At 40.9% G+C, this 24,036-nt stretch overlaps 1 protein-coding gene across 1 annotated transcript in view; it reads right to left on the minus strand.

Moving 5' to 3' along the window:
• Positions 1-24,036, minus strand: part of LOC139277543 (collagen alpha-1(XIV) chain-like) — a 216,192-nt gene that overhangs the window by 93,818 nt on the left and 98,338 nt on the right. The window contains exons 14-22 of the mRNA XM_070896129.1: positions 19,810-19,939; positions 16,659-16,798; positions 14,709-14,838; positions 14,464-14,603; positions 12,466-12,598; positions 8,598-8,740; positions 3,666-3,792; positions 1,529-1,651; positions 98-241 (exon numbers count right to left, since the gene is read on the minus strand). Coding sequence (XP_070752230.1) covers positions 98-241; positions 1,529-1,651; positions 3,666-3,792; positions 8,598-8,740; positions 12,466-12,598; positions 14,464-14,603; positions 14,709-14,838; positions 16,659-16,798; positions 19,810-19,939 — 1,210 coding nt within the window. The remainder of the gene's footprint in view (positions 1-97; positions 242-1,528; positions 1,652-3,665; positions 3,793-8,597; positions 8,741-12,465; positions 12,599-14,463; positions 14,604-14,708; positions 14,839-16,658; positions 16,799-19,809; positions 19,940-24,036) is intronic.

The raw sequence follows: 24,036 nt of genomic DNA on the forward strand, positions 1-24,036 counted from the left end.
AATTGACACCTTATAGATTTAGAACCCCTTGATTATTATAACTTTGTAATTTCTTCCCAGCTACAATCTCTCCTGTATTCAAGCCATAGGAACTTACATGTTGTAGCTTTTCCTTCAACTATACTACTGTTGCCATTTGGATAGACTGCAAGTGCTTTGACATTGTATTCCAGGCCATTCTGCAAGTTCTTAATGACTATTGAGTCTGCATCCTCTCCAGTCATTACGTCCAAAGCTTGACCTGCAAGCAAGAGAAAGCCTATAATTCTTCTCATTTGCAACCTACAGAGAAACAATACTGAAGAATAATTTAGTGTGTTTGGCAGGTCTTTGCACAGAAGCCAAGTTGATTATTGGAGATGACACAAAGAACAAATTTCAAATTATAAATCTTAATTGAACCAACAAACAAATAAATCTGATTGAACAAAATACAGGATCATTAAGACTTGGAGTAGCCTCTAGTTTTGAAATAAGAGTACTGTAAAAGTTCAAATGGATGATTTTCCAGTCTGTCCCTTCTTTATATGGGACATAATTTTAAGTCTTTTAAACATTTCCCTCTGTTAATATGGATAACTGAAATAAATAGTCATAGAAGTGATTACCTATAGTTATTATTGGTCTCATGCAAAGGGATTTTGGTGTCCAGGTAGCCCAATATCACTAATATCTACTACACAGGTGCAAAAAATATTCTGACAAAACATCGAGTTGAAACGTTAACTCGGTTTCTCTCTCCACAGATGTTGCTGAATATTTCCAGCATTTTCTGTTTTTATTTCAGATTTCCATCATCTGTAGTATTTTGCTTTTGTAAAATAATCATCAAATGACTAATGGAATGATGGCCTTTATCTCAAGGGGGCTGAAATGCAAGGGGGAGGAAGGTATGCTTCAGTTATACTGAGTCTTGATCAAACCCCATCTGGAGTGCTGCATTCAGTTTTGGGCACCACACCTCAGGAAAGATATAGGATAGGCTGCAGCGCAGATTCACCAGAATTATTCCAGGGTTAAATTATGATGACTGGTTGCATAAACTGGGCTTGTATTTCTCTTGAGTTTAGAATGTTGAGGGGTGATCTAATTGAGGTGTTTAAAATGATAAAGTATTTGATGATGTAGACACAGAAGCTATTTCCTCTGTTGGGGAATACAAATCAAGGGGACACAATCTTAAAATTAAAGCTAAGCCATTCAGGAATAAATCAGGAAGCAGTTTTTCATACTAGGGTGATGGAAGTCTGTAATTCTCCTAAAAGACTGTGGGTGCCAATATTCAAGTGCAAGATCCTCAGATTTTTAGGAATAAAAGATCTTGAAAAGTGAAGTGATTCTAAATATAACTTTTTAGAATCAGAAGCATCATTAATACAGATTCATTAATAATTTCAGATAGGTATGCTGTTGGTGAGATTCCATTCAGAATTTTCTGACTGAACATTCAATCCTAACCCTTAATTCAAGGAGAAATCCTAACTCTTGATGTAACCCTTCCACAAATCAAAGTGAAATCTACACTTACCAGAAGCTGTCTGATAAATCACAGCGTATCCCATAGGTTGTGTCTCAGCTTTATCCCATGTCACCCGAAAGTGATTGTACCAGACTTCTGAGATACGTAGGTTAGTTGGTGGAGCAAATGGCACTGCAGGGGGAAAAGCTTAATATAGCACCAAGTGGCATGTATAGTTGCTCATTAAGAAATAAAACTGGTAAAGGTGATAATCATATATTTATCATGAATGCTGCAGTATTATATGTCACAAGGTTTTAACTACTCTTCTTGAATTAAAATACATTTTTCTTCCACAGCCTAATGATTTCTCCCAGAAGAATATATTTAACATTTAACATGTCAGTTTTTAGTTGTGGCTCTTTCTGCTTCTCCTAATGTTAATGGCTATAATGTGAACACTACATTCTTAGGTCATTCATATAATTAAACAGTTGTAGCGAATAATTTTATAGACATTTTACATTTAATCAAATAGCAACAGAAGTTCCCTCACTGATAGTGACACAGATATTCTGACTCCTCTTGCTGTACTGGCAGTGGGGAACCAGGCTTGAAACTTTACTGTGGGATACTAATGCATTCATCTGAAATTTCTTTCTCTGCTCTTTTAGCTGAGGGGCTAATCCATTTAAAATAGATGGGTGAATACTTCCAGAGAGAGGAATTTAAGAGAAATCTGCCAGGTGTCCCTATGTTAGTATCCAATGATTTGGATGAAGGAATTGAGTGTAATATCTCCAAGTTTGCAGGTGACACTAAACTGGGTGACGGTGTGAGCTGTGAGGGGGACGCTAGGAGGCTGCAGGGTGACTTGGACAGGTTAGGTGAGTGGGCAAATGCATGGCAGATGCGGTATAATATGGATAAATGTGAGGTTATCCATTTTGGGGGCAAAAACGCGAAGACAGATTATGTAAATGGCAGCAGATTAGGAAAAGGGGAGGTGCAACGAGACCTGGGTGTCATCAGTCATTGAAAGTTGGCATACAGATACAGCAGGCGGTGAAGGTGGCAAATGATATGTTGGCCTTCATAGCTAGGGGGTTTGAGTATAGGAGCAGGAAGGTCTTACTGCAGTTGTACAGGGCCTTGGGTGAGGCCTCACCTGGAATAGTGTTCAGTTTTGGTCTCCTAATCTGAGGAAGGACGTTCTTACTATTGAGGGAGTACAGCGAAGGTTCACCAGACTGATTCTCGGGATGGCAGGACTGACATATGAGGAGAGACTGGATCAACTGGGCCTTTATACATTGGCATTTAGAAGGATGAGAGGGGATCTCATAGAAACATATAAGATTCTGACAGGACGGGACAGGTTAGATGCGGGAAGAATGTTCCCGATGTTGGGGGAGTCCAGAACCAGGGAACACAGTCTTAGGATAAGGGGTAGGACATTTATGACTGGGATGAGGAGAATCCTCTTCACTCAGAGAGTTGTTAACCTGTGGAATTCCCTGCCGCAGAGAGTTGTTGATGCCAGTTCATTGGATATATTCAAGAGGGAGTTAGATATGGCCCTTACGGCTAAGGGGATCAAGGGGTATGGAGAGAAAGCAGGAAAGGGGTACTGAGGGAATGATGAGCCATGATCTTATTGAATGGTGGTGCAGGCTCGACGGGCCGAATGGCCTACTCCTGCACCTATTTATTATGTTTCTATGTTTCTATTCCACGGTGTATTTTCAGGGCATCCATATTCTGTGAATCTTATAAACTTCTGCCAGATTTATCCTTTCTGCTTCTGTCTGGCATCTGATGGACAATTGCACCAGGTGGAAGTGCAAATGTGTGAGCACAGCACCGAAAGGCTGATACAGCAGCACCAAAACCAGCACTGAAATATAAAAGCATCTTTAAGAATGTGACTGTTTCAGAATCAGCAAAAGGGTTCTGAAAATGGCTGAGATGTGGATTTGAACAAAACACAAAGACAAATAGAAACTGCACCTCTATTTTCTGGAAAATGGCTCTTAAATCTCTTGCCTTGACAACCTATTATTATTTTGAAAGAAGTGATCAACAGGTTGCCATTTAGATTACATTCCCCAGCACATACTTTACTGTGCTCTTGCTTAAATTGAAATCATCGTGTCCAAAATAGTGAGGGGATTTATGAAATGCAACTTGACATCATTATACTTACTGGTTTTGCCCTCCCCGGATATACTGGCCTCATCACCTGAAGCATAGACAGCAGTAACTGTCACCTCATACACCGTGTCGGAGATTAGTGGCTGTATTATTATGCTGTTTCTCTTAACAGGTGTGATCTGGAATATTAGAAAACTTCCATTTAACAAATGTTCAGGCATTGCTCATTTAGAAATAAAATTAAATTAAATCAAACATCATCCTATTGCTTGGTGTGTGTTAATTGTAGTTGAAAACTGTTAAACTACTTCATATCTAATTAAGATGTTCCAATAATGTGTACTTTATGTAATACGCAATCCGAATGTTTTAATTTAATCATATTTTAAAGTCTCAGCAGATAAAAAATCAATGCTGACTTTTCTGGTATCACAACCACACTGTTAAACTACAGCAATCAAAATAACTTGTGCACAGGGCAGATATACTGAGCTGTGTTTTTTTCAATTAAGATTTAAAATTAGAGTTAAAAATAATACCTAAAATTCAGGTTGAATCAGATTTTAATTTCAGGTTCAACTGACATGATTTTAAAGTGAGAATGAATAGGGTAAAACTTGAAAACTATTTGCTACACTCATTTATTTAAAACCTTCAAATAAATCAATATATAAAATGTTGTGTCATGCCACACTTCCTAGTATAATAAAAACTGAGAACGTCAGTCATTTCCTCCTGGTTGGTTCTCACCTGGAGCCAGGAATTTACAATCAGCCACTAATCTACAAACTTCTCTTACCGACAGCAATGAACCGTTTGACTGCAGAATACAGCAATTAGGCTTTGTGGCCTTAAAGAAGAGACCAAGTTAAACACAGCTCCAGCATATCAGCAGAACAATTAATACGTTTTGTATTAAATGGTAAATATCATATAGGGCTAGAAATTCGGCAATTTTATGACCGGGTTTTTTTTTGATACTATTTCATCTTTTTTGGCGAAAACACGGTTGGCGGAAAATTCAGAGACGTTTTGCGACTCGAAATATCACTTTTGCCAAAAATTTGGCTCTGTGCGCACCCGTTTTTTGGGCGAAAGAGACCGACGGAAAAAGCTCTTTGCAGCCCTTGAATCAGCGGTAAGTACGAAGACCTGCAAAAATGGTATGTTAAAGTTTCTATTTTTTAATTATTTTGCAGCGATTCGCTAGATAAGTGTCTTGTAAATGTTGTGTGAAATTTTTTTGTTTGTTTTATCCAATTTATTTTTAGGTGTTTTTCTGCCCTACCAAGGCCCAACTCTCAGTGGTATTGGCCCCTGACTACAGTTGGCGAGGATCGCAGTTTGCGCCACGAATCCTCATGCAATGCCAATTTTTACCTCTGTGCAAATTAAACCTTGAATTTATGGCCTCATAGCGATAGCGTTGCGATAACGGTAATTTTGCCGAAAAAATACAATTATTGCCGTGAACCGAATTTCTAGCTCTATGTCCTTAAAAACCAATGCATCATTTGGCTTACTGTGAGCAATACCATGAGAGATCTACTAGTATATCTTCTAAACACATGCTATTTTGTTTTGATTTTTTTTCCAATAATCACCAGGGTGAACAGAAATATAAGGTGGTTGGTTATCGAGGAACAATTCAACTGGTGCAGCTCATTATTCTTCTTACCAACCTATAATAACATTACATAAGCGATCCAGAATACCCAAAATTTGGAGACATGGCAGCAAACTTAGTGGGATAGATTTTTGTCTTTTCCATCTGGATATTAAGCATCATTTAGGAAGAAAAATCCGTCTGGGAGAATGACGATAACAGAACCCACCTAATGTTCTTTCCTTTGAAATTAATGGATGGAAAATCATATAGATTCTGTTATAGACGTGTGCTATTCCACTCCAAATGTTCAATACACAATAGTGTGCTTTTAAAAGATACTAGTGGATCTCTCATGGTATTTCACCCTCTTTCCGTTCTCACTGAAATCTCACCCTCACACACTATGCATGAAAAAAGGCTGCAGCATTTAGCAGTCACTCATCTGACTCTGTTTACCCCTGACTGCAAAACCTTCTCCCTTATCTTACAGATGCTAAAGCTCTAGCGGATGCAGTGAGCCCGGAGGAAGAGGAGGACATACCTCCAGAAGATCCAGTATCTCGCAACCTTGCCCAAGCAAGCACAAGTGCTCATTTGAGGAATAGAATCCTTTCCAGTTGTAATATTGGGCTTGGTCCGACATGGGAGCTTGCAAGGTCACGTGGGTGCTGCCAATAATCCCCTGCAGCTGAGTAAATCCAGCAACTCTCATAAAAGCCTCACCTCCAGCTTGGCAGCATCCATTTGGAAGGTGATGAACTCCTGGTGCCGAGCAAACTGTGCATCTGTGACCTCCTTGACTGCAATGTGCACAGCAAACTGAGAGATGTTACTGATGTCGCCCGCTGAGTGTTGAAAGGAACCCAATGCATAAAAGTTAAGGGCCACAGTGGCCGTCACAGCTACAGGCAGTGTTGTGGATGCCCTGGTACAGGGCTGCAAGTCTTGATTGAGCAGGTGGCAGAGCTCAGTCTCTGCCTCCCTGGAAAACCAAGGCTACCTGACACACTGCTCCTCCATAATGCTGTCCACCCTCATGGTGTTAAGCCTCCACCGCCTTTCGTCTTTTGCCATCTTCCAGCTGCCTGTGCAGCCCTCTGCAGTCTACCTTACTGCTGCTGCCATAGCCATTATATTTCTCTTGTCACAGCCCCAAAGGCATACCAAACAGAATACCCATGTTCCAACAATATCAGGAAGGCAATCCTTTAACAGAATAATTCTCCGTGTACAGCTCAGCGAAAGTTACCCAAAAAAGTTAAAAATCAGCAAAACACTCTCCAGCAGCCCATAATAATAAAAACGGGTATATCTGTCATCTATGTTGTAACTGTCATGTCTCAATATTATTCTTCCTTTTTGGTTGAGTTAGTTTTTCTCCTTTAAAATTGGTTACTTTTGACTTTTGTTTTTCAGCATATTATGCAAAAGATTTCTTCCCAAACTTCAACTTTCACCTCAATTACATTTCACCAAAAAAGAATTTTAACCAGTCACATTCCAAGAATCAAAAATCTGAGTCACAACTGCTTTGAAGATTTCGTAGCCACTCATCTATATACACCTAAAAATAACATTTATTGCACCATAATCTCAAAAGCAGTTACAAAAAAAACACAGACCCATAAACATGGCTTCTTTTCTCTCCTTCCACAGATAATATGAACATCCTGGACTTTGAATTCACCCTTCAGCCCAGTATATCAATTTGCCACATGGCTGCTCTTTGTAAATTCTGAGGTCCAATGTAAGGGCCCCCGACTATAATTCCAGTATGTGGCATGGGCTCCAATGCATTTGCAAAGGAATACTTTTCTTTTAACAGCCCCAATGGAGGAGTCCGTCATTGGTGAAAGAACTCCTGAGTTTATTTAGTTCCGAAGTTCAGGGAACAACTAGTGCGGAAAGACACAGGGAGACAGAAAACTGGAAAGGGAGATATAAACAGAAACACAGCTGTTGTTGGACAGGAAAGGAAATGGAAAAAGACTGGTGATAGGGAGGAGAATGGAGAAGGAAATCAGGTTGTGGTGGATGGAGAAAAAGAAAGATCCTTTATGGGGAAGGGAGAAGAGAAAGCAAAATCCTGTTAGAGAGTGAAGAGAGAAAGAAAAACACTTTTGTGGGAGGACCCAGAGAGAGAAATCTTTTTTATGGGAAAGAGAAAATGAGAGAAAATTAAAGAAAGAAGGGGAGAGAGGGAAAGGAAGTGAGAAGAGAAGAAAGGTGAGAGAGACAGAAAAAGAGAAACAAAGGAACGAGAAAAAAAGATAGAAAGAGAAAAAGGGAGAGGGCTGTCCTGTTGACTGAGGGTTTAGAGGGTCCGTGTTACCAAATAGCTTCCGATTAAGCATGGCAATCCACTAGTATTCAAAAAAATCCAATTACGCATAGAGAAATGTATCTAAAGATTTGCTTATTAGTCGCTGAAGAGATTCGCCTTTATAATTCTGTCAATAAGAGGCATTAATAGCAATAATTAATATATTGTCCGTGACAGATAAATATTTAAAACATTTTGTCCTACCATTTCTTATTTTAAATGTAATGCTTTTAGTTTCAGGAAAATAAGGGGGAGAAATTGGGCGCATTTGCACCTCCCGTTAGCGCTAACAGGGCACAAATGAGTTAACGACCGGGCGCAGCACTGTTCCTGATATATTGGGCGGGCATTTAGCGCCAGGCTTTGCACGCATTCTCCTGCACCCGGAGATCGCGATGTCATTGGCATGCTCATCGCTCCTTTAACGCCGCGGCCCCAAAATTGACTTTCGCCCTCTGCAGCAGTGCCGGGCGATAACACCGATAGCTGCAGGGGACGTGTCTCGGATGGCCACTACCAGGGTGAAAATTAAAGAGATGGTGGCCGAGTGAAAAAAAACATACCTTCTTGTTGCCGCTCCTGATCCAGTTTCTTTGCGTGATCCTGGCCGCAATCGCTCAGCCCAGCACTCTGCTCGAGTACCGAGCTGATCGGGTGGCACCCCCGCTCCCTGGTGGTCATTTGCAGAGTCGGCAGCGTGGGCCATTCCCTTTTAAGTGAGGGGAGGACCCCTTGGACACGGCAGCGCTGTGCATCCCAGAGCGCAACTGAGGCATCCGCCCTGTTAGCACCCCAGGATGGAAATGGAGCGTTTGATTTAACGCTCCATTTCCTTCCGGGGCGGTAACCCAATGTTCTCGAGAGGGCCGAGACTTCAGCGCCTGGTGCTCCATCTCGCGCTTCCCGACTGTTACCGCCCCAAAACGGGGCGATACTGAATTTCTCCCCTCAAGTTTTGAAAGGAAAATTAACTTCCAATAATAGGGCTATAATGTAGGCAATTTCTAAGATATAGAAATGACATTATGATGTACAGTATAAATATCACTTACCGTCTCTTCAGCATGATCACCTTTAACAGTCATATGTGATATCTTGTAATGCTGAACGTTTGCACTTGGATGATTCCAACTGATTTGGAGGCTGGTCGGTGTCTTGGCCTCTACGAGGAGGTTTGTTGGAGGATCTCTGGAAACTAAAACAAGAAATGGTATAGAGCAATAAATTAAAAACAATTTGTAAAATAAAGGCAAAACTAGTGTCATAATATTTTTACGTTAATTTTTTCCCAAAGTCCATGGAGTTGATTTCACAATTGAAAGAGTTGGCAACTGAGGACAGGGGACTAAAAAACAATTCACAATAACAATCTGTGCTAAATGTAGTTCTTATTTAAAATTCACATTTATATTTTATCCTATCAAAGCCCAAACATAGGATATGTGATGAAGAGCTGTACGATGCAGTCAATATCACACTTACAGGGCTAGAAATTGGCCAGCCTTGTACCCGTTTTTTTCGGCGATATTTAACCTTTTTTGATGGTAAAAGGTGTTCACCTAAATTGGCCAAAGTTGTGCGCCGACAGTTTTGAATTACCGCAGAAAAACAGACTGCGGTCGTGTAACGCCCAAAAAAGCGCTATCGTACCCATATTCTGGGTGCAAAAAACCTCCCGAGAAAAGCCTGCGTTGAAGCCCCAGAAACAGTGGAAAGTATGAAGACCCGCAATAAAGGTAAGTTAAAGATTTTATTTTGCAAATTATTTTGCAGCGATTAGATGGTTAAGGGTCTTGTAAATGTTTTGTGATTTTTGAATTTTTGTTTTGTGGAATTTTTTTGTGCGTGTTTTCCCCCCTCCCAGGGCCTGTCTTTTTAACGGTAATCGGCCTCGGACTAAAGTTTGCGAGGATCGCAGTTTCCACTGCAAATCCTCAGGCAATGCCGATTTTTACCTTCGTGCACATTTTGTTGCCAATTTTACCCCTTTAAAAAATAGCGGTATTTATAATGGTATTTTTGGTGAAAAATGCCGTAAAAATACCACTATCGTCAAAAGACCAATTTCTAGCCCATATAGTGTTGATCATAATTCATGCACAGCTTCATCGCTTGTTATCAGTTCAGCTCCCATGAGATTTGGGTCATATCCCATGGTTTACTAACTTTCTGTCATGTGCAAGCAATAATACACAAACAGCAAAATTATTTAGTAATAGATGTCCATAATTTATAATTTTAAGTTAATTTCAACCCACTTTTAAGTGAGATCTGAAGGTTAGTTAGTGTCCTTATAGAAAACCAAATAAATACAAATCATTAACAATAACATTAGTAGCCTTCTGTTTTTTACAAACATCGTTTTTTAATTTTTAGGAGGGGGAAGCAGGGGAGATGAACATCAGTGCTTGGGACTAGAGAACTTTCGGCACTTTTTCCATCCACATCAGGTTTATCACAGACAGATGCAAAGTAAAGGTTACTTTACTTTTACCCAATAAGGTGCCGTAACCTCAACTTCATTTCAGCTATTAACTATTTGTTAATTTTCCACAGCAGCCATTATTATAACCTCTCTGATTAAGTTGCCAATTTTTGTCAAATCAAAAGTAGTTTTACAGTTGTTTATTTAATCAGATCAGTGTTTCACACTCCAGTTAAGAGTCTCCAAAACAAAGCGTCTGAGAAATCCACACAGGCAGAGTTTCTGCTTGCCCGATATAAAGTGCACACTCTCATAAGCACAAATCCCATTTATCTAAATTCAGAGCGTTTAGCAATAGCCAAGGATTAGGGACCTGCAGGTGTGTGCAGGGGCACTCCTGGAAGTAAACCAACTAAACCTGCACAGCTTACTAGCATAAAGCACTAGTGGGGTACCTGCTTTAAAAAAATCAGGAGCATTTTCCTTTAGTTTTCTGATGTTAGTGCTCATCAAAAGTAAATAGGGGTGTTGTCTAAATGGACTTCCAGAAGGCATTTTATAAGGTTCTGGATGAGAGAGATTATTAGCAAACTCAGTCATGCAAGAATGTTTTCCACTTGACCCAGTCCCTGCCTACACAAAACCCACTAGGGGTTAAAATCGACCCCAATGTGTTAGTAAGTCAACAAATACAGAAAGCTGATAACCTCGGGGATGCCAGTTTGAAAATTCTGATGAACAAGAGCAGCATTTGGACCATCCTGGCAATCAGGGGATTTTAAAATTATTTTCAGAAAGAACAAAGTTGAATTTATATCGTGGTTTTCACAACCTCAGACCATCAAAAGCTTTTCATAGCTAATTTTTAAATGGGATGTTTTACATTAACGGCATGTAGCTAAAATTATCCAAATGCCAGCCTGAGGTCCTTCCATAGAAACATAGAAACATAGAAAATAGGTGCAGGAGTAGGCCATTCGGCCCTTCTAGCCTGCACCGCCATTCAATGAGTTCATGGCTGAACATTCAACTTCAGTACCCCATTCCTGCTTTCTCGCCATACCCCTTGATCCCCCTAGCAGTAAGGACCTCATCTAACTCCTTTTTGAATATATTTAGTGAATTGGCCTCAACAACTTTCTGTGGTAGAGAATTCCACAGGTTCACCACTCTCTGGGTGAAGAAGTTCCTCCGCATCTCGGTCCTACATGGCTTACCCCTTATCCTTAGACTGTGACCCCTGGTTCTGGACTTCCCCAACATTGGGAACATTCTTCCTGCATCTAACCTGTCTAACCCCGTCAGAATTTTATATGTTTCTATGAGGTCCCCTCTCATTCTTCTGAACTCCAGTGAATACAAGCCCAGTTGATCCAGTCTTTCTTGATAGGTCAGTCCCTCCATCCCGGGAATCAGTCTGGTGAACCTTCGCTGCACTCCCTCGATAGCAAGAATGTCCTTCCTCAGGTTAGGAGACCAAAACTGTACACAATACTCCAGGTGTGGCCTCACCAATGCCCTGTACAACTGTAGCAACACCTCCCTGCCCCTGTACTCAAATCCCCTTGCTATGAAGGCCAACATGCCATTTGCTTTCTTAACCGCCTGCTGCACCTGCATGCCAACCTTCAATGACTGATGTACCATGACACCCAGGTCTCTTTGCACCTCCCCTTTTCCTAATCTGTCACCATTCAGATAATAGTCTGTCTCTCTGTTTTTACCACCAAAGTGGATAACCTCACATTTATCCACATTATACTTCATCTGCCATGCATTTGCCCACTCACCTAACCTATCCAAGTCGCTCTGCAGCCTCACAGCATCCTCCTCGCAGCTCACACTGCCACCCAACTTAGTGTCATCCGCAAATTTGGAGATACTACATTTAATCCCCTCATCTAAATCATTAATGTACAGTGTAAACAGCTGGGGCCCCAGCACAGAACCTTGCGGTACCCCACTAGTCACTGCCTGCCATTCTGAAAAGTACCCATTTACTCCTACTCTTTGCTTCCTGTCTGACAACCAGTTCTCAATCCATGTCAGTACACTACCCCCAATCCCATGTGCTCTAACTTTGCACATCAATCTCTTGTGTGGGACCTTGTCGAACGCCTTCTGAAAGTCCAAATATACCACATCAACTGGTTCTCCCTTATCCACTCTACTGGAAACATCCTCAAAAAATTCCAGAAGATTTGTCAAGCATGATTTCCCTTTCACAAATCCATGCTGACTTGGACCTATCATGTCACCTCTTTCCAAATGCACTGCTATGACATCCTTAATAATTGATTCCATCATTTTACCCACTACCGATGTCAGGCTGACCGGTCTATAATTCCCTGTTTTCTCTCTCCCTCCCTCCGCACTGTAAAGAGATCCAAAGCTAATGATTTAGTGCCGACAGCAATGTTCATTTCAACCAATGCAAAAATATTAATGCCTGTTTTAAGGTATTGAATGCTACCTCTTTAAAGCAAATCACCTACATGTGTTATAGCGCAGAACAATGGCATTGCTTTTGGCTGTGTCATTATATAGTGCAGACAGCGACACTTGATATTCTATGTTCTTGTCCAGACCCTGCAACACCGCTGTGTCCATGATCCCTTTGATATCGAGCTGTAAGCAAAGTAATAAGACACATATTTAAAGCAGACTTGTCAGCTCATGAAGAAAGAAAAGACAGTTAAACATTTTGGGCATGGCCGTTCCTCAAAAATTCTATTTACAGATGCTGACAGTTCTGCTATACATTACCAACATTTTCAAATTTTACTTCACTTTTCCAGTATCTGCAATTTTTCTCCTTTTAACAAGACAGAGATTTATATGTGTTACCCTTACTTATTAGCGATTAGTAGAAGATATTCAATAGAAATTAATATTGATTAGTTCCAAAACGCAGAAATTTAACTTATTTATTCAGAACAGTACAGGATGGTAATGAATGCTTTAGGTAAATGTGACTAATATAACAACCGCAACAATTTTGCTTTATGTACATTGGCTAACTGATTAATCTTACAAGTGCTGAATGTTTTCTTTTCAGGGCCTTTAAATTGGTCTTTTCATTTGGATTCTGGGAGCCAGCCCCCAGTGTTTGTGCAGTGGATTGGATGAAATGACAGAAACATTTTTTAAAAAACAAATTACATTTGCAGAAGAATAGAATAAAAACAGGAAAGAATATCTCAAGTGAAAAAAGAGGTAAAAGGACAGAGAATTGGTAAAGAAGTCTGAATAAACAAAGAAAATAAAACAATCAGCGAGGCCCCAGCTGAATGCCGAGAAAGTGTAACTCTTGTCGAATTTGGACCAGTTACTTCGAGTCAGGGCACACAACTTTTTATGGAAATTTGGCTTGCGCCCTCTCACCGCAGTATAAAATAGATTGTTAAAATGGGTAAACTGTTTTTAATGCAAGATAATGACGTATATATGTAGAACTTGCGGTTCAACAAATAAATATTGACTTTCTATTTTTATTCGACAGCAATAGGGAGTTACGTTCCAGGTTTCAGGGACATTTGCCAATCCATAAGGGAGATTTTGTCATCTTCTATTTGTGCCCATTTCCTTCTATCCCATTCTTTCACAAACTATTCAAGTTTTAAATAACATTAACATGGAACCCACTACAGAAAAATAGTTGTTTGCCTCTTTTTCCCCTTGCTCTAAAAGAGAATGAGGGAACCAGTGTTCTCTGGCTGGCTGTTGAAAAATTATTGTTTTTCCCCCCTTGACAGACATTAGCTCTGGCTCTCAGTGAAGTCTTTGCCTGCAGAAGGAGAAGGCCTCAAATTATACTGTATTATTGTCCCACAGAGTAATTTCAAGGCCACAATCCTTTCCTAGTTCTTTTCTGCTCTGCAGCAGAGGCTACTAGATATCTCAATTCTCTTCATTTCATTCAGATTCTTCCTTGAATTAAATAGGAACTCAGATGCCCTTCAATGTGTCCAATGCTAGAATTATCAGCTATCAGTTCAACCCTTTGGGTCAGCCACCTGAACTTCTGCCACTGCTGCTCCATGCAATGATCAATGGAAAGAAGGTAAAAAAGGAACATCGTTTAACAAACAAAATACTATCTAAATGCATTCAAAGCTGCACTGTTTTAGTATAGAAACATAGAAAATAGGTGCAGCAGTAGGCCATTCGACCCTTCGAGCTTGCACCACCATTCAATATGATCATTGCTGATCATGCAACTTCAGTACCCCATTCCTGCTTTCTCTTCATACCCCTTGATCCCTTTAGCCGTAAGGGCCACATCTAACTCCTTTTGAAAATATCTAATGAACTGGCCCCAACAACTTTCTGTGGTAGAGAATTCCACAGGTTCACAACTCTGAGTGAAGAAGTTTCTCCTCATCTCGGTCCTAAATGGCTTACCCCTTATCCTAGTATACAGTATCCCTTCATATATTACTAACTATAAAGACAGTCATAACAAATTAATTGGCTAAATGTGTAACACAGACCTCTTTTAATTTTCCTCCGCTAAGTGGAATCCATTTTATTTTATACAGAACGACATCGCTGGCTGCATGTTTCCATGTAATCGTTAAATTGGTGCCTGTAAATTCAGTGACTTTCAGATCTGATGGAGATGGAACCTTGACTAAGAATAAAAACACTCAGAATATTACCTTTATTCAATTATAACTGGTTATTTTTAAATCAAGAAATTATAAGCAAAATCAATGCTAGATATGAAAATACATACATGTTTCAGCTGTGATGGTAACAGGCACAGAGGACCCAGTATCATAAATAGAACGCACAGTAATCACGTACTTTGTCAGTGAGGTCAGGTTTTTCAATAGTACATTTGTAATGTTTCCAGCAACTTCAACCTGGAATTAAAAACAGCCAAAGATGAATACCTAACTATAAAGATTCCACATACAAAATTCACTGAGTTTATCCAGTGCGTGGCTGAGCCACATGGAACAGGAAGATCATAGCTTCAATCCCTCGTCTGCGCTCAATCAGCTGATCGCAGCTTGGTGGGTTAAGAAGGGGAAATATGAATCAGCTACCAGGGTTCCTGCTCCTGATTGCAATCCAGCAACCCCTGACGGAAGTGTGCAAACATGGACATCAGTGGAGGACAGAATCAGGCTCAGCTTTGATCTTTTTCACGGTGATAAAGCCTGTTAAGATTTCCTGTCAGGACTCATACATGAATAGTGGAGGTTTGGCCTAGGTAATGGAGATCACCCAATGTCTATGGATCCGATCCTTAGTATAGCATTAACACCTACTGGTGAGGTGGGGTGGAAGGGAGAAGAGAGAACGTTGGCTGGAAAAAGTGCTTCCAGAAAAATTCCACAATCATGACTAATTTCTCTTGATGTTATTTTTATTCTGCTGTGTAGGTGTGACTGCTGATACCATTATCCACAAAATCAATATTGCATGTTTAGGTAGATCTAGGAAAAAAGTAGCTTGGTGATACTAATCAATCAGAGAAGCATGGGGCTTCATCATCAGAGTGCGAGCTTCCAACATTTGCAGAATGCTTAAAATATATTAGTGCCACATTGAAGCACCTATAGTCAACCAATCACTCATTTAGGGACATCTGTATGTATGTCATCACAAGGTCGTCAGGGACCCTGATCCAGGGACTGAGTGAGAATGAATGATAGCCTCAGAGAATTGGTGTAACCTAGAGGAAGTGGCAGACAGATTGTTCAATACAAGCTTTTTACAAACTCAACAGAAGTGAATGTTGTAAGTTTGGATCAGTCATTTTTCTTTATGTTTAAGATGGCTGGAAAGTTAACTCCTTAAAGTTATGAAGTACAGTGCAGTGCTGTCAATCACTCAGATTGCACAGCTGCCGAAATACAGAACAACACAAACTGCAAGATATCCTCAAGAGGCAGGCGTATTTTAACTGAATCTTCAGAATTGGCCCCAAATTTTTAAATGTCTAAGTTCTGGCATAATCTAAATTCAGAAAATGTCCCTGTAACGAACATATGTAAAATAAAACTTAAATAGTTGCCAATATTTCAGAAGTAATTGGGGCTCTCCAAAGCTGTACATACCTATAGAGTACAGATAGAGAGAATTTAAACTCCCTCCGCCTGGCGGGAACTGGGCAGAACAGGAGTTAAAATCAAGCGGCTATATTTTCCACTCCATTCCCACGTCGCATAACCCATAATCCTGCTGTTTATTGCTGGTGGCCGAGGTGCCCGACTGACTAAGCTGGGAGCTCATTAGCATATGCTAATCGAAGTCCTGGTGCGTGCTCCTCCAGGTCCACAAGGAACGTCTGGGCCTCTGCGGTCCCTGGCCACTCCCTTCCCACCCACGAGACCTTGTCAAACTGCATCATGTGCGTTCCTGAGTGCCAGCGTATGGCCCAAAGGCCACATGATCCTCACCTGCTGCCAGCCAGCCTTCTCTTTATGCCTATTTTGAACTGGCAGGCGAGCAGTGGAAGGTAAATGAGGCCCTGCTGTTAATATTGGCCAGCCTCCCATGGTTTTCTGCTCGAGAGTTAAAATTCCCCCAGTATCAGATCAGAGATGCAGCATTCAAGATGTTCTTTATTCATGTGGTTAATAAGTAACTCAGTTAGTGAGTTCTAGATCTTTGACATTTGTGCAAGTCACCAGTACTAGCAACATATCCTCGAGTAGCCCAACATAAATCTCACCTGTTTGGGATCATTCCCATTGGCTGTCACATACATGATACGATGACCTGTCACTTTCCTTGAAGCGGTCTCCCAGTTTACTTTAACACTACTGTGATGGAGTTCAGTGAGATGTGCATTTTCTGGAGGGCTCAGTGATACTACAAATAAATAACATAGCATTTCAAAAACCAACTAAATAAAATAGGCATGTTCTAATTTAATGCTCACCAAGACCAGCTACTCTGAAATCCTACTAAAAATGGGTGTTCCTTTGCAGCCTTTACAAGTCCTGGCAGTTTTACACTTGGCTTGTACTTGGCTTGGCTTGGTTGCACATGACCTGAGCTTTAGTACGCTCTGCTCCTCAGAATCTGGCTTTGTGTGCAGGGAATGGATAAAGAGCAGAGACACAATTACAGGTATAATTATTTTTCATCTTTATACAATGCCATGAGAAATCCACTATATAATTATACATGGATGTTATATGATATAACAGCAACTATATAGTACCTTTACCCAAATAGTACCTCCCACAATGAGTTGGATGTTTTAAAATAGGAGTGTTATGCCAAGGAGCAATAGCAGCGACACTGATAGCAGTAATGAGGAGAGCCCTGAGATCCAGGCACACTGGAGAGGAAGCCCAAGCTCTGGCACTGTTGAGATGCAACCTCACAGATTAGAGACACTTTGAGGGGGTCTTAATGTCCAGAAGCGCTGAGAGAAGGTCCCCATGATTCTAAAGACACAGTCAATGGAGGCTAATGAGAACATTGGGACAGATTCTGGGATAACTGAGAGGGGGGTCCTGGGAACTGGAAGGAATGAAGGTAGAAAGCAAACAAGCAGGGAAACAAAATAAAGCAAAGATCAGGCTGCATAAACTCCTGACTTTACCTATTGATTTATTTTAGCAGAGGACAGTGAGAAGAATTTTCCAGATGTAATGTATGCACCTGTGAATACGCTCACAAGTTTGTAGAACTGTTGCATTGTGAATGGCTTAACCAGTCACATGATGTTCACAAGATTCAATAAAACCCCAGTCAATTGGATTTAGGTCATCCACAATGAGGCATGCAATTGTGAGCCTAGTGGATGAACTGGTAATGTGTAGTGTAATTGTTAAAGCTAGTGTAATGTGTTGCTATGAATTCTTAAGCAAAGAACCCATGAAGCAAATACATTACACGCCAGGCATAAAAGTTCTAATTATCACAGGCTGTAAGCTAGGGTGGAGTGTGCTCAGAGCCCAGCAAACAGTGGTAGGACAGCCAAGCTGAAGCTCTGCAGAACTCTAGCCCCATACCGCAGAGGGGCAGGCCTATGTACAGGAAAGTTATATCAGGAATTTAAATTACAAAATAATTAAGCTACTGGCTAAGTTTAGTGATTTTGTGGATAATTATTTAATGTTTTGTGTGTTTATTATGTTATAAATTTAATCTTTAGTCTACAACTCATAGAATTACATAGAATCTACAGCACAGAAAAAGCCATTTGGCCCAACAGGTCTATCTATGCCAATGTTTATACTCCACAGAAGCCTTCTCCCACTCCAATTAACTCTTCCTGCTCTGCCCAATGCAGTGCAGTGATAGTTAGAGCAAATAGGGTGTTGGGATGTATCCATAGGACAATTGATTATAAGACTAGGAATACTATTTTGTCCTTGTACAAGACCTTGGTCAGGCTACACTTGGAATACTGTGTCCAGTTTTGGTTTCCTCACATGGTGGGTGATATTGAGCCTCCAAAAAGGGTGCAGAAGATAGACTAATTCCAAGTCTAAAGCATCTTAATTATCAAGATAGATTAAAAGAGTTGGGACTCTATCTTAGAGCAGCATAGACTTTGGGGGATATGATTGAGTTTTATAAAATAATGAAGGGAATAGACCATGTTCCAGCTGACAGTTTATTTCAATTAAATAAGTTAAGCAGGATTTAAGTTGTTATAAGGCTAGATCTAGATTAGATGTCAGAAGGTGGTTCCTTTCACAGAGAATAGTAGATCTCTGGAACAAGCTGCTCATTCATGTGGTGGATGCAGACTCACTGAATTCCTTCAAGCTACATTTGTTTCTGGCTGCGGCGGAGATTGCTTCTTACAGAAGGGAATTTAATGGCCAGAGTGATTTCCTGGACTAGTTTTGATCACCTAACTGGGTCGGAGAGGAATTTCCCAGATTTTTTTCACAAATTGCCCTGGGTTTTATCATCTGTTTTTTTGCCTCTCCCAGGAGATCACATGGTTTCAGGTGGGGTGGAGTGTACATGTTGTGATACATAAGTTATCGCAATTGTGTGGGACAGGCTTGATGGACCAGATGGTCTTTTCCTGTCCCTCATTTTTCGTATGTTCGGATGTTTTCATGAGAGCTCTATTCACCTTTTCCTTTAAAAACTCGTGTCTTTACCCATTTGTTCAAAAACCAACATGGTTGCCAAAAGAAGTTAGAGCAAAAGTTTTAGATTTTTTGAGACATGGGAACTTTCCGTATCTAGTAGATGTGACAAGCATGTACTGGAGGCAACTTTTAATTGTGTAAATATTGTAATTTTCATCATAATTGCAAGAAATTTCTGTATGATCTTTTCGACATGAAAGTGAAGTCCTGCAGATGAAGCTAAATGTAACTAATCAAAACCATAACCAACACTGGTCAATAAAGAGGTTATTGATAAGAGTATAACTGAAGAACTGGGCTATATAAATTGGTGCCAAAGATAGCCTGTTGTGATAGGCTTAAGCCTTATCATGTAAGCACCCAGCAATGTAACACATTTGTGCATTGACCTGTCACACCATAGATGTGAACAACAGAGTCCCCACATGGTGAGTTCCCAATTCAACCAAGTGATCTGTGGGAGATACTGACTGCAGGCAAATTTCCCAGAGTGAGGGTAGGGAGAATGAGAAGTGATCAAACCATGTAACAATTGTACTTCTCCTGGAGCCATTGACGTATGATTGGAACTGACAGAAGACGTGGAATAGGCCATCTACCCACCTTCTCAGTCAAGAAGTGATTCAGGGAGACATCAAGAAATAGGAGAAAAATATAGTAAAATGGCAGAGGAGGCGCAGAATGGTATGCTAAGAGATGCAAATCAATTACACAACTCACAAAATGGTACAGAAACACAGGCTTGATTAGACTCACGTGTTGCATGCTGAGCCGTCTCTGGTTCACTTGTTTCCTCTCCATATAATGCATAAGCCGTTATAATATACTCTGCACTTGGAGAGAGACCTTCTATTTCAATATCTGTGTACTGAGCATCAACCTTCACCTGTTATTACAAGAATGATCCAGTTTAATTATTTTGAAAGCAACATTAGCAATTACTTACCATTAAACAGTGGCCTATCTTTCTTCCATAGTCTCTGGCAAATTATTATTTTAAACTTTGAAAAGCAATGATAATATTTCCGTCAGGCTTCAGGAGCTATAGTCAACTTAAAGTTAGATTTAGTCCATAAATGTAATGTGAGCCCACATTACTTTTCAAACTTTATTTTCTAAGGATTTCCACAAACAGATTATTCCAACCGCGCATGCAAAGATTATATTCTGCCTCATTTGGTGGCCCTCTATCCTCCGAGTCTAAAGCTTGTGACTTCAAGCCCTCTCCAGGATTTGAACAAAAGGGCCAGATTTTTGGCAGATTTGCGACCCGGGCAGGATCCTCGGGTACCTGTTTGTGGCGGCGCTTTCAAGTACCGCTGGGGAGGTGCGCCGACGTGCAACGACTCAGATTGCGTTTGCATCCGAGTTTCGGCACTCTCCTGACCCGCACGCCGCACCCAGAATAGCGACAGGTCAAACCTGTCGGTGCATCCCTGCCAGCCGCAGTAAGTATGAAAACCTACAAAAAAGGTAGATTCAAATTTTTATTTTTACTTTTTTTTTTGCAGCGATTAGATAGTTAAGGGGCATGTAAATGTATTTGGAATATTTCTTGGAATTTTTTTTTCTTTTTTCCCCCTTCCCAAGGCCTCTTTCGCAGCACGCCCGGCCCCGGACTAAAGTTGCCGAAACTCGCAGTTTGCGCTGTGAATACTTGTGCAACGCCTCCCTTACTGCCCTGGCGCAGACGTAAAGGCTGAAAGTTCAGGCTAAAAATTGTAGCACAGCGAAAATGGTAAGTTTCACGTATCGTGACCATTTTCGCTGAAAAAGCCTGAAAGCTGAAAGTCCAGCCCATAGGCTTACAACAGTAGATAACCTTATGACATGGGCTGGTAATTGATTGGGAGGTAGGAGACAGAGTCAGGATAAAGGGAACATTCTCCTATTGGCAGGATGTGATAACTGGTGTTCCCAGGGAACTGTACTGGGGCCTCAGCTTTTCCCCATATAAAGGCTTGGATGAAGGAATAGAGTTGTATATCCAAGAGGGGTGATCTAATCAAGAGATTCAATAGGGTAGATACAGAGAAACTATTTCCTCTGGTGAAGGGATCACAAAGGAGCATAATCTGAAACTACAGCTAGGCCATTTAGTAGTAAATTCACACAAAGGGTAATGAAACTCTGGAACACTCTCCCCCTCTGTGCTGGGTCAATTGACATTTTTAAGACTGAGATTGACAGATCTTTAAGTAACAGTATCGCTGCTGGGGCCTCACCTATTTACAATCTATATTAATGATTTGGATGAAGGGACCGAGTGTAATTTGCTGATGATATAAAGATGGGTGGGAAAGCAAGTTGTGAAGAGGACACAAAAAATCTGCAAAGGGGTATAGACAGGCTAAGTGTGAGGGCAAAAATTTGGCAGATGGAGTATAATGTGGGAAAGTGTGAGGTTATTCACTCTGGCAGAAAAAATAAAAAAGTAAATTATTATTTAGATGGAGAAAAATTACAAAATGCTGCAGTACAGAGGGACCTGGTGGTCCTTGTGCATGAAATACAAAAAGTTAGTATGCAGGGACAGCAAGTAATCAGGAAGGCAAATGGAATGTTGGTCTTTAGTGCAAGGGGGATGGAGTATAAAAGCAGAGAAGCTCTGCTACAACTGTACAGGGTATTGGTGAGGCCACACCTGGAGTACTGCGTACAGTTTTGGTCTCCTTACTTAAAGATGGATATACTTGCATTGGAGGCAGTTCAGAGAAGGCTCACTAGGTTGATTCCTGAGATGAAGGGGTTGACTTATGAAGAAAGGTTGAGTAGGTTGGGCCTATACTCATTGGAGTTCAGAAGAATTAATGGTGATCTTATTGAAACATATAAGATAAGGAGGGGGCTCGACAAGGTAGATGCAGAGAGGATGTTTCCACTCATGGGAGAATCTAGAACTAGGGGGCTTTGGGCTAGAGTTTCCCTAATCTGTTATTCTGGCACCCTCACTCAAGGTGCGCCGTTTCTGTCCACCTCCAAGCGTGCCGAAAAAAGACATTGGTATTCTGGCCGCTCCCCAGCCTCTCTTCAATCATGGCGCAGTGTGGCCCAATGGATTGGGGGCGAAGCCAGGTCCCAGCGCTGAAAACAGTGCATGTTCTGCACATGCGCGCTAAAGTCTGTGCGCATGTGCAGTAGCTCCTGGCAGGCCGTTTCAGTGAGTGCGTGCTGCAGGCTGTGTGGGAGCGGCCTGAAGCACGTCGTTCCTAGCCCTGGCCAAATAGGCTCCCTCATCGACGGCCCGCTGCGTTCCTTAAGGTAGGACTTCTATTTTTTATTTGTTATTTACTGATTGATTTTAGTGCTTTAGTTGCAGGGTTCCTTCTATTTTTTTATTTTTTATTTATTGATTGCTTATTACTTTGGTCTTGGTGCTTTAGGTGCAGCATTCAATCTATTTTATTTGTTAATTAATTATTTATTACTTTTTGTGCTTGGTGGTGCTTTAAAAGTAGTTACTTGCACCGATTCCTTAACTCTAGGTAAGTTTTTTCTGTGCGGACAGAAGTGGCAACATACTCTGGCCTAAGTTTGTTTGGAGCAACTATTTGCTGGCCAAACGCCTAAAAAGGGGTAAGTGGCTGGGAATGTCCCTTTTGAAAAAAAAAACTGAACATAAAAAAAATCTAACTAACTCACTTACACTGGCGCAAATTAAATGGCCAGAACTGCAACTAAAAAGATAGTCCAGAAAAATCAAGTTGCTCCAAAAAAGGAGCAACTCCTGGGGAAACTTGGGCCCGTAGTTTCAGAATAAGGGGCTGTCCAGTTAAAACTGAGATGAGAAGGAAGTTCTTCACTCAGAAGGTTGTAAATCTGTGGAATTCTCTGCCCCAGAGAGCTGTGGAGGCTGGGTCATTGAATATATTTAAGGCGGAGAGAGACAGATTTTTGAGCGATAAGGGAGTAAAGGGTTATGGGTTGCGGGCGGGGAAGTAGAGCTGAGTCCATGATCAGATCAGCCATAATTTTATTGAATGGCGGAGCTGTTCTTATGTTCTAATGTGTTCTCTTAAGTTATTTTATGTTTTTATGTTTTATGATCTTTTATGTTCTTATGTTCTAGTATGAAGGCGTATGGAGCAAAGCAGGTAAATGCAGTTGAGGAACAGATCACCTAAATCTAATTGAACAGGCTTAAAGGACTGAATGGACTATTCCTCTTTTCCTTCCTATGTTCCCAAGGCACTCCATGTAGTACTGATGGCTCCCTATTCAAAGAAGAGCACTAAGTAATCTTTATCTCCTGGCGAACTTCCTCCTTCAACCAACATTACCAAAAAACAGATGAACGGATATTGATCTCAGTGCCTTCAAAACATTTTTCTACATTAAAGGAACTATATAAATGCAAGTTGTTGTTGTTGTTAAGTTTGAAGCATATGATTGAGGCAGTATAGAGGGAGCTCCATTCTGGATATACAGTGCTATATTTCAGAGGACAGACTTTGAACCACCAACAAGGTGGTGGGTAAAAACAATGCAGATTATCTCTGTAACCTCCTCCAGCCCTACCTACCAGCCTTCGAGTTTTCTGCACTCCTCCATTTCTGGCCTCCTGAGCATCCCCGATTTTAATCGTTCCACCATTGGCAGCCGTGCTTTCAGCTGCCTTGGCCCCAAGCTCTGGAATTCCTTCCCAAAACATCTCCACCTTTCTACCTCTCCCTTCTCCTTGAAGATGCTCCTTAATACATTTGTCCAAGCTTTTAGTCATCTGTCCTGATATCTCCTCTGCGGCTCAGTGTCAAAAATGTTTTTATTTATATCACTCATGTACCTTGGGATGTTTTACTAAGTTAAAGGTGCTATATAAATGCAAGTCATTGTTTTTGTTGTTGTTGACTTGGCTTTAGATTTTGGCATTTACCATATGGGAAGGGTTCACTTCCACTCTACAACAAGCAAGCTGGGATCAGGAATCCACCCTGCTGGAATCTCTAGTCTAAATATATCCTACTAGTTTGTGAGCTACTGCAG

Source organism: Pristiophorus japonicus, chromosome 12, assembly GCF_044704955.1.
Source record: "Pristiophorus japonicus isolate sPriJap1 chromosome 12, sPriJap1.hap1, whole genome shotgun sequence".
Lineage (NCBI taxonomy): Eukaryota > Metazoa > Chordata > Chondrichthyes > Pristiophoridae > Pristiophorus > Pristiophorus japonicus.